Source organism: Lycium barbarum, chromosome 9 (genome assembly GCF_019175385.1).
Source record: "Lycium barbarum isolate Lr01 chromosome 9, ASM1917538v2, whole genome shotgun sequence".
Lineage (NCBI taxonomy): Eukaryota > Viridiplantae > Streptophyta > Magnoliopsida > Solanales > Solanaceae > Lycium > Lycium barbarum.
The window spans coordinates 18,965,430-18,976,617 of record NC_083345.1 but is presented as its reverse complement, the minus strand read 5'-3'; the positions used below and the strand labels follow the sequence as shown (position 1 = coordinate 18,976,617).

General features: G+C 34.6%; 1 protein-coding gene across 1 annotated transcript; it reads left to right on the top strand.

The window, feature by feature from the left end:
- Positions 1 to 4,059: 4,059 nt before the first annotated feature.
- LOC132609271 (momilactone A synthase-like) lies at positions 4,060 to 10,921 on the top strand. The gene is made up of 4 exons (XM_060323165.1): positions 4,060 to 7,919; positions 8,595 to 8,663; positions 9,420 to 9,679; positions 10,200 to 10,921. Exons 1-4 carry the CDS (start codon positions 7,894 to 7,896, stop codon positions 10,730 to 10,732), a joined length of 888 nt encoding a protein of 295 aa, XP_060179148.1. The 5' UTR covers positions 4,060 to 7,893; the 3' UTR covers positions 10,733 to 10,921.
- The last annotated feature ends 267 nt before the right edge of the window (positions 10,922 to 11,188 follow it).

Sequence of the window (11,188 nt, the reverse complement as noted above, 5' to 3'; positions counted from 1 at the left end):
TTCGCTCTCGTGGGAACAATCCAATACAACTACTCGCAACACCAAGGCATTGACAATATGGGGCGCCTAACCAGGAAAGACTCCGAAGAATTGGACTTGTACTCCGTCAGGAGCCTTGGTAGCATGAACATGTAGTGAACTTGTTTTCTTTTATTGATGCTTGAACCGTACTCAAAATTTTGTTTGCTTTGCTTCATCTTTTGGAGGCTTAATCGTGAAAACTATGAATGCATTTCTAATTTTCCTTAATCATCTATTATTGTTATTTTCTACTATAATTATCAAATCTGCCAACTCTACGATTGTGACATGAAATGAACAACATACATCCCGAAAGAGTAACAAAGAAACTAGGGGACAAGACAAGATCCCACTCAAAAGAGTTGAAATAGCCGATAGGTGATGACATAAGCCTGAAAGCTAGCAATTCAAGAAGAGATCAAAGGACGACATTAGGTGAGACAACCTAGTTTGCAACCTTTCCTTTAACAACCAAATGCGAACTACGCTTGACCTGATTCCTCGGTGGATACGTAGGCAGCCCACATAGGGACTCGGTCATACTAGGTTAGAATTTTTCCCATTGGCATGCATACGAACTACGCTGACCTGATTCCTTTGGTGGGATACGTAGGCAGCCCACAAAGGGTTCGGTTGCTTTACAAAAAAAAAAAAAAAAAAAAAAAAAAAAAACCAAAAAATATCTTATCCGTACGAACTACGTTGACCTGATTCCCATGGGGGATACGTAGGCAGCCCACATAAGGTTCGGTTACGCTATAACAGAAAATCCAAAGTCCTTACACAAAGAAAACCACACAGAGCTTGATTCCCTCGGCGGGATTCGTAGACTATTAACATATAGATCCGTCACACCTAGATAAAATCCAAAAAATCTTTTACCATTTATATAGCAGAACTACGCCGACCTGATTCCCTTGGTGGGATACGTAGGCAATCCACATCGGGTTCGGTCCTTTTATTAGAAAACTTCAGACCATTTTTTGTTATGAACCTTACGAACTACGTTCTGACCTGATTCCTCAGCGGATACGTAGGCAACCCATATAAGGTTCGGTCACACCGCAACATAAATTTAGTACACCCTTCAGAACCAAAACTGGGGCATATTTTTTGAAAAAAAAATATAGACAAAAGAACGGGGACATTGACAAGATTAAGGCTACCAGACAGGAAATATTATAAACCAATTGCTTTAGAAATGTCACAGTCCGAAGTTGACAGAACATTTTACAACTTACATACATATATTTACACATATATCTTTCATTACATACATATATATCTTTCCTTGGATACATACATTTACATATATATATATATATATATATATATATATATATATATATATATATATATATTTATATTTAACAACTTATATACATATAGTCACGTTTCCTTATTCATATACCTACATACCTACCTTTCAAATAAAATACTTTCTTGCAATTGTTTCACTACTGTTCATCTACCGAGGCTTAAACAAAGGCCACAAGATCCAAACAAACAGGATGAATGGAGCGCCAACAACGTCAAGCTTCGAGTCAACACGAATCAACTTCCCCCTCCCAAACTAAGAATTTTTCTTTGAGTGCAGGAATTTAAAAGCCGCGAGATCAACAGTCAAGCCTATCAATCAGGGCCAAAGTATCGTTTGACTCATTATGGCCTCGCCTTAAAAGCCAAACGGCTTTATTTCCAACTTTATCTATAATTTCATTTTATTTTATCACAACAACTTTATGACTTTATACATCTTTTTGCAGGTTAAAGACGAGTCAAATCAGGATTACGCGTCATTAATTCCTCCCGTCATAAATCATCAGCCAAACGGCTATGCTATCACTTTACTCCATACTTTATTACCTTCTTTACCTGCTTTAACCACTTTGCCCTGAACTTTATAGGAATTAGCATTAAGTCCCCGAAAACAACCGGAGACACAGCATCAAATCCCCGAAGACAACCGGAGACATCATTCGGCTATACAGCCTCATATGCATAAGCCAGACGGCTACACTACGACTTTACCCTCTACTTTATCATTTACTTTACCAACTTTAACAACTTTACCCTGAACTTTACAGGAATTATCATCAAGTCTCCGAAGACAACCGAAGACATCATCCACTTTACAACTTTATCCCGGACTTTACGGGAGTCATCATCAAATCTCTGAAGACAACCGGAGAGATACCATCAAGTCCCCGAAGACAACGGGGACATTATTCGGCTATACAGCCTCATATGCATAAGCCAGACGGCTACACTACGACTTTACCCTCTACTTTATCATTTACTTTACCAACTTTAACAACTTTACCCTAAACTTTACAGGAATTATCATTGAGCCTCCGAAGGCAACCGGAGACATCATACACTTTACGACTTTACCCCGGACTGTACAAGAGTCTGCATTAAGTCCCGAAAACAACCGGAGACGTATCATCAAGTCCCCGAAGACAACCGGAGACATCGCATGGCTACACGGCCTCACCTGCATAAAGCCAAACGGCTATACACTTATTTTACTCCTTACTTCATTTCTTTATTTCATCATCTACTTTACCTACTTTAACGAGTTTACCTTAAATTTCACAGATATCATTTATCATCGAGTCCCGGAAGACAGTCGGAGGCCGTATTACTATCATCTTCAAATGCAACTAGAGGCATTATCACATCCTCAGCATACGCATCGCGCATTCATTCAAGTCCCTGAAGACAACCAGAGACGACATTAGCCACACAATTTCATTTTCATTCCCACACTCATATTTACTATCATTTTACACTCTTTATAATTTCAACCTTATTACTAATGCTGACATGAATTTCAGTTTTAGCAGAAAGTACAATTTGCAGAGGCGCAACACAACGTGGAACTTTATCTTACGCAGTGAACTGGGGCAAATTTGCTGAAGAGGAATATCAAACTCACAAGCAAGGGTCACGGATCTACTCTCGAACTCAACTCCGCCTACGTCCACAAACACGTGATACGTAGGTTAATTTCTCTTTTATAACCTCCACTAAAAAACTCTACTAAATCTACTCCTTTCACAATCTTGTAAGCCTGTCTATATCTCAGTGTCTCCATAACTCAACACTGGGCATTTTTGGAGAATTTACATCGTGTCTAGTAGAGTCCTACTTATGGGTGTGTTGTGCACCACATTTATAATTAGGAGACTATAAACATACGGTCCATTCTCAAACACTATTTTCATCTGTCTTCGACCCGCGAGGATATAAATGACATCTCATCCAACATCCTTTCAAATCATTAATACCTCTCAATACTCCGTCAATCTTCGCTTCCCAACATCCTAAATTCCTTCTGCCCTCATAATATTTTCCACCAAAAAAACCATATTTTCTTAAGTTCGTATCTGTTGGTCGGAATAAAATTGGCTACTACGTCAACTTCTTCGCCCGAAAACTCTTACATCGTCTCCGGTCGAAGAGGGGCATCTGTTGACACCCAATTTTGTCCCTCATTTATTTTAATTTACTCGGGGTTCTAAATTTACTGACGAGCTAAATACTTTATTTTCACTATTTTTTAAAATTATTATTGCTACTACTATTAATACCACTGCTGTTATTTTTCAACACTACGAGCATTACTTTACCACAAATTTTAAATGATTCGTCATCATTTCATTTTTTCGGGTTTGGACTCGCTAAATTAATTATAGAACAACACTTTGTTAAATCCTTATTTTTTTTTAAAATATTAATTATTAATTGTCTTCATATAGTATATATTTTACTAGTTGTTAAATTAGAAGCTCAACAATAATAAAATAGAGGAGAAAGGATCAACAATTTTCACCTCATAAAAAATTGCTCGGAAGTATATCAATATTGGACTCATTTTGAAGCTCGTATTTTAAAATGACGTATTATAATTTTTATTTTTGTCAAAATATTATTTTACAAGGGACCAATTCTTGATAATTCTATTTACCTTTTTTCCCTATTCCATAAAAAATAAAATAAAAAATTCAAAAATCATTTTCAAAGTTTCCATCTGTGTCTTTCTCCTTTGCCTTTTTTTTGGGGTTCCACACGCAACTTTCCATTTTTTATTTCTTCCTTCTTTTCTTTTTGGGGCTCCACATGTTTTCTCTTTTTTGACTTCATACCATATTTTCCCTAAATTGCTCCATCTCCCTTCTCTTTCTCCTGCAAACCAGCCGCCTCCCTCATCTCCTTTGTCCTCTCTCCTCTCCTCACCCGACACTCCTTTCTCTGTCCCCCCCGCTCCTCTCTCTCGTACGCTCCTCCCCCTCCTTTCTTAAACCCTATAAATTGTTGTGCTTGGATCGTTGACGGGGGCATCGAAAAAAAAGGGAAGATCTGGAAACAAAAAATCTCCCCACAAAACACAAGTTTAATCACCTCAAATTTCCGAGAAAAGAACAGTTTTCATCAACTTTGTTTAAAAACATTTTTTCTTGGAATTCAGCCTAAAGGATGGATTTTTTCAGATTCTAGGGGATGATCCAGTGATTTGGGGAACGGATACCATCTTCCACTCCTTTTCCGGTGAACTTTAGCCGCGACCAACAATTACTCTATTTTCATTTTTTGTTTTGAAACTTTAGTTACTTTAATCGGGTTCGGGTTCGGGTTCGTTCGCGTTCGAGAGTAGATTCAAGGCCATCGACGCCCCGTTCACTGCACCTATAAAAGGTCGGTAAACCTTTTACTCTCTCTTTATTTTTGGTATTTTTGCGGGTTTAGTTTAATTTGTGTTTGTGTGTTGTTTAACATTTAAGTTAATTGCTGCTCAGTTTGGACTCACTATTTCGTAAGATATAGAATGTGGCTATATGCTCCGTTTGGTTAGCTTACTCGTATGTTATTAGTACGTTCGTACGCGAATAGATAAGCCAAAAGTAGTTTTTTTTTATACCATGTTCAGTGTTAGTTTAGTTTCGGTTTTAATAATGTTAGTAATTATCCCTAATCCTTCTCTGTTTGTAGTTTGGTTGTGATGTTATTAGTATTTTCAGTTCTGTTTTCGTGTTATTATTTTCGATGTTGTGTTGATATCGTTGTGCCATTGTTTTTTTTTGGTTCAGTTCTGTCCTGTTATTTATAGCATTTAATTTTATGTTCCTTGTGTGATTAGTTTTGTCCTGTTTTAGTGATCTTTGGTTCTATTGCCATACAAAATCCCTATCTGTATTGTTGTTCTTATAGTTTGTTATTGCTGGATGAATTTCCATGTAGTATAAAATATGTTGTTTGCATTGTGTTGCTTCCCTTTTTCTCAATATAATTCTGTGTATATGAGTGCACATTTTAAGTGCTACGCATATTTGTTGAAGTTTATTTCCTGTTCCCAATTTGAAGTGTTTGACTGAAACCTGATCTGTGTATGGCTTTTCTAGTATATTTTGCTTTTCTCAGTGAGTTTGGTATGAGTTGTTTAGTGCTGGGCTGTTAGATTATGCATAAGATCCATGTTTCATGTTCGACATCGTAATGGAGTGTACCTTTCACTTTTGTAAGATTTAGTTACCTTGATCTCATTTTTACAAACTAGTCTTTTTTTTATAAATGTTTGGTCAAGTATTTGATTAGGCTCATCTGTTTCTTTCTTTCTAAAAATGACTTAGGCATTGATTCAAGTTTACTGGCTGGTTCAGAAATACTCCATCCTTTCCTCCATGTTTAAGTAATCTAATTTCTCTACAAAGATTAAGCTCACAATAGTTAATAATTCACTATTTTCCTCCAAGTTGAATTCGTACACTTAACACCTTCTGTTCTTTCCTTTGTAAATATGTATGTGAAGCATGAGTGTTATGGTTTTGTTTGGTTTCGTAAGAATAGGATTATATTACCTTGCGTTTAGTTTTGCAACAGTTTCCATAACCCTGCATGTTTAAAAGATTGTTAAAATGATTGTTTGGTTGCTTTCCAAAATGAGACCATTCATTTTTCATGTTAAGATGTCTGTGTAATGCTCGGACTACTTTAAATAGGAGTTTATAATTAGAAATCAACACTGCATATTAACATGAATTCGTTTGGGCATTTGTAAAAATATGTAGCAGTTCACAAGCAATTAAATGTTTCAAGAAATATCATAGACACCAGTATAGGATATGCTATTATTTGGATACATGAATTTTTCTAACCCCTCTGTGACTTGAGTTAAAATCGTTCTTTGTGCAATATAAGCCTAGACTTTACTTGGAATAAGCAACTGTTGTAAGCTTTGTATAATGGAGGCTATTTATTAGGCTTCTCGAAATTATTTTGAACGCATGAAGCATTAATATGTGCTTGTCATTCAGTTTCGATTGTTCTATTTATTGGGACTAAGTAGATTCTAATCTTTATCTTTTTTTTTTTTTCGCATGTACACTTCGGGAGCAAATGGAGTCATAAATCATGACTCTCTCAAAACGGAGTTTCAAAAAATGAAACTCGGCATTAATACATTACCCGTGCATGGAGTCGACATATGTCCTTATTCCTTAATCTCATCCTACAACAAGAAAGCGATGAGATTCGCTTGAAGCTCGCCCATGGCGATTCCTCTTAAAGTTTTCAACTTTTCACTCTTTTTATTATTTTGTTGAATGTGTGTTGAATGATTTCTTTGGATGCGTGTTTGATATTCTTGTTACATGACACAATGGTTTAAGATTGGCATGCGATTATCTTTAAATGCATGATTGAACCAATCGAGTTTAAAAAAAAAATACTAAGTCTGATTTCAAAATCATTCACATAAACATATATTTTTTTTTATTTTTTTTCAAAACTTGATACATGTATTGGTTAAAACAACTTTTGAATAGCCATAATTGAACTAATAGTATTTCATACGTTTTACTTTTAAATAAAACTTAGTGTCCTCTTTCATGCAAATTATCCTATTTTTCTACAAATCTTATTTTCGAATAACATTACTATATTTTCCATTTAAGGCCTTAGCAATATTTTTGAGTCTTATTTAACATTTAGAACCTTCTTTTACGCAAATTATTACACTTTTTACAAGTATTATTTTAAACAACACTATTACACTTTCGTTTAAAAACCTTGACGACATTTATAAATCGTATTTCAAAATAGCATTAAAAGTACTCTTTTATACAAATTGTTATTTTCTACAAGTTCTATTTTGAATAGCATTCTTACATGTCTATTTATAACTTTAGCAATATTCACAAAGCTACTTTCTTTTCTATAACGCTATATTTTACACCTAGCATAATTAATTATAAGTCCGGTCGGTTAACCATTGTTAATGGGTCTTAAAGGGTGCCTAATACCTTCCCTTTAGACTAATTGAACCCTTATCCAGAATCTTAAGTTTCGCAGACCTTAAACACAATTAACTTTAAACATAACTTTTAATAAACTTTAGGTGTCCTAATTCACCGTAAATAATTAGGTGGCGACTCCTTAACAACAAACACAAAAACAGGAATCTCCAATATGTCGTACTTTTACTTTAACCTCCGGGTCAAAATGTGGTATGACAATCATAATATCATAAACCGCAAAGGAAATAAACGTCACGAAACTAGAGGGGTGGGGGGCTTATGAAATTATTTTTTTCATTTTTAACTATAATGAGTTTGTGGAAAAGCTAGTATCATTTGAGTGACTTTGTTGGTACAAAATAAATAGAAATAACTTTAGTGGATAATTTGGCATGGTTGAATGGCCATATAATTCACTCTTGAAAAAGTGTCTGTGGACACATAATCCAAATCAAGTTGCTTAGCAATTCTCACACGTACTTGTTTACATGCTCATGTCCTATATATATATATATATATATATATTTAAAGTACACTTTGTCCCTGAAACTGAAAGCATGGAAGAAAAGCCAACATGCTATTAAAGAGGATAGCTTCAAGGTTAGTTTCCTTACTCCCATCAATCTTTCTTAACCTTTGTTATCAGTTAAGTGCCTCTAAAATTCTGGGGTTAATTTCAGAGAAGGTAAATCTAACTTGTAATATAATTGCGGTAAAATTTTCAAATATATTTTTCGAACCATAATACAATTTAACTTTCACTTTATTTAATACTGTATCATTCTTGCTACTATCTGACCATGATATTCCGGAAATTACAGCCATTTTATTAAAAGAATATTATTTTAAAGTAAAAGACACTATGACCCTAAAAATTCGTAATTCCATCCAATTTGGATGTTCAATGCGATAATTTGTTATTTTATCCAACCTAATACAGTTCAAAACCAACGTAGCAGGAATGATGTATCAAATAAAGTTAAAAGTTGAGTGATTTTCTGATTAAAAAAATAATTTAATGATTTAGCACAATTATACAACAAATTGAGTGACCTTTTTGTGAAATTGACCCCTGTTCAGGTTGATGAGAAATCTATTACCAGTCTGTAATTGGAAATTATTGACTAAATTTAACCAAACAGAGGCATTATTCGATGATGGTCTTCTTGTTCGTGTTGCATGAATCCTGGCCCATACGTATTTGTTTCATTTTTTCTCGTAATGTGTACCTTATCTTGACATCTCATTTTCCTTTTCTTTTAACTTAACTCACAGGGGTATCACTTCCAGATCCTTGCAGCTGCGCCAAACCTTCAATAATGAGTTCTCTACTCACACAGAAAGGTCTCTCACTCTTATTCTGAACTGCGACACTATAATTGATGTCACACGACGGTATTATAAGGGCAAAATATTTAAAGATCCTTCTAAATTTGATGTATTTTAAGTATTCAAATTCCCCTTAAATTAAATTTGGTTCTAATTACTTTTGCAATTGTTTTTTCTTTTATAATCGTTATCCTCTCAAACAATAACTGGTCCTTATTATTCCCATGTACTTTACTTTTCTATAATCCAAGTGATTTGAAATGATTTTTAGCGCGCGAGGGTGTAAAATAACGACCACATCATGTTAATTTGATGTGTAAATAGATTAAAATCATCATTTCCTTTTATGTTTAGTCATTTCAACGGCTATTTCTTTATCTCCTTCTATATATCTTCTCTATTCCTCCACTAAAATGCAACTATCAATTTTTACTTTTTTTTTCTCATTTTTCATTTGAGAGGGTAACGATTAAAGAAAAGTCAAATGTAAGGAGTTAACTAGGACCAAATATTGTTTTAGGAGTAACAATTATAAAAAAGTCAGGTACAAGTAGTAATTAGAACCAAATATAGTTTAAGGCCGGGGAATTTGAATAAAATACATCAAGTTAGAGGGGTCTTTAGGTATTCCACATATTATAAACTTCTAAAGGCTGTTTTTCAATATCCCAAAAACCCGAAAAGAAAATAAGCAACTTCTTTTTTAATTTGCAAAAACTACCAAACAAACACAATTTCAAACTTTTTTGCCAATTTTTCTGTGATTGTAAGGAAACTAGAAGGCAAAGTGGCACTGATAACAGGAGCAGCAAGTGGCATTGGTAAAGAAACTGCCACAAAATTCATCAATAACGGTGCCAAAGTCATAATAGCAGATGTACAAAAGAAGCTCGGCCATGAAACCGCTTCCGAGCTCGGCCCAAACGCCTCCTTTGTGGTTTGCGATGTTACGAAAGAATCTGATGTCTCCAATGTTGTTGACTTCGCCGTCTCCAACTACGGACAGCTAGATATAATGTACAATAATGTAGGTATATATTACTCTCTTCGGTTCATAATAATCGATGGAATAAGTGATTTTCCAGGTGTTTGGTAAAATTTAAAGTCAAAATCAATTAAATTTCCTAAGTTAGTAGCCCCCAACTTATGACTAATATCTTTTCTATTTACTCTTCTCAAATACAATTTCTAACTCCTTATCTATTCCATTTTCATTGATTGTTCGTTAATCTTATTGTACAAATACTTTTTATTAATTTTTTTGTAATTACTTCTGAGGATATATATATATATATATATTAGTCATCATAACAAAAGAATGATTATCAATACTTTTTTCACTAAATACATCAATATTTTATCAGTTTTAGAACTTCTACCCAAACACGTAATTTCTTATTTGTAAAATCAATAACACCAAAACATAGCTTTCAACACTTATGTTTATTAGTAATTTTCAATCAGTTAATCCAGATGGTTGCATATGATATCTCGATCGTATAACTTAAAAACTCTTTTTAAAATTCTAAATTCCTCTCTCTCTATATAGAGGTATCGCAAGCAACACTCCCCCGAGCATTGTCGACCTTGACCTTGATGCATTCAACCGCGTCATGGTTGTCAACGTTGGAGGCGTGGTGGCAGGAATCAAGCATGCCGCCAGGGTGATGATTCCACGGCAAAGGGGTTCCATTTTGTGCACATCTAGCGTTGCTTCTGTGATGGGAGGTCTAGCCCCGCACACATATTCGACATCCAAATCCTGCATGATTGGAATTATGAGATCAGTAACGCCAGAATTATGCAAGAATGGTATCAGAATCAATTGCATATCGCCCTTTTGTATTTCAACCCCATTAGCTATTGAGGAATTGAAAGTAATGTTCCCCGGAGTAGAGGATCAGCACCTAGATAAAATTTTACACAATATAAGTGAGTTGAAAGGAGCCTACTGTGAGGCTATTGATGTGGCCAATGCTACTCTATTCTTGGCTAGTGATGATGATGCCAAGTATGTTAGTGGTCAAAACCTGGTGGTGGATGGAGGTTTCACTACGTTTAAAAGTTTAAACCTTGAACCATAGACTTGTTCAACTTTTAGCAAATGATAGACTGGTACACGGTCTTTATACGTACTGTGTTTCAATGTGACAACTATAAAGTAATTGTGTTTCAAGGGTACAACAATAGAGTACACAACCCTTATGTTTGTGTTTAAGTGTTCCTCAAAATCAGGGCACTTTGGCTGAATTCCATTTTATATGCATCAAAGATCCGAGAAGCAATCTACCTCTGACCAGTTAAGCAACACACATGTTCCAAATATGTTTCATTTAAAAAATCATGGCATTTTAGCTGAATTCAATTTCTTTTCTTTAAATCAAGTATAGTAGTTCATTTCATTTTTTTAAATGAAAATAGAGAGAAAAGGGTTACAGTATAGTCATTGAAAGCATACCAAGAATTTTTATATTCAACAATTGATGAAAAACATTTTAAAAGTATTGTGTCACACAAAAAATACATGAATCATATAAGAA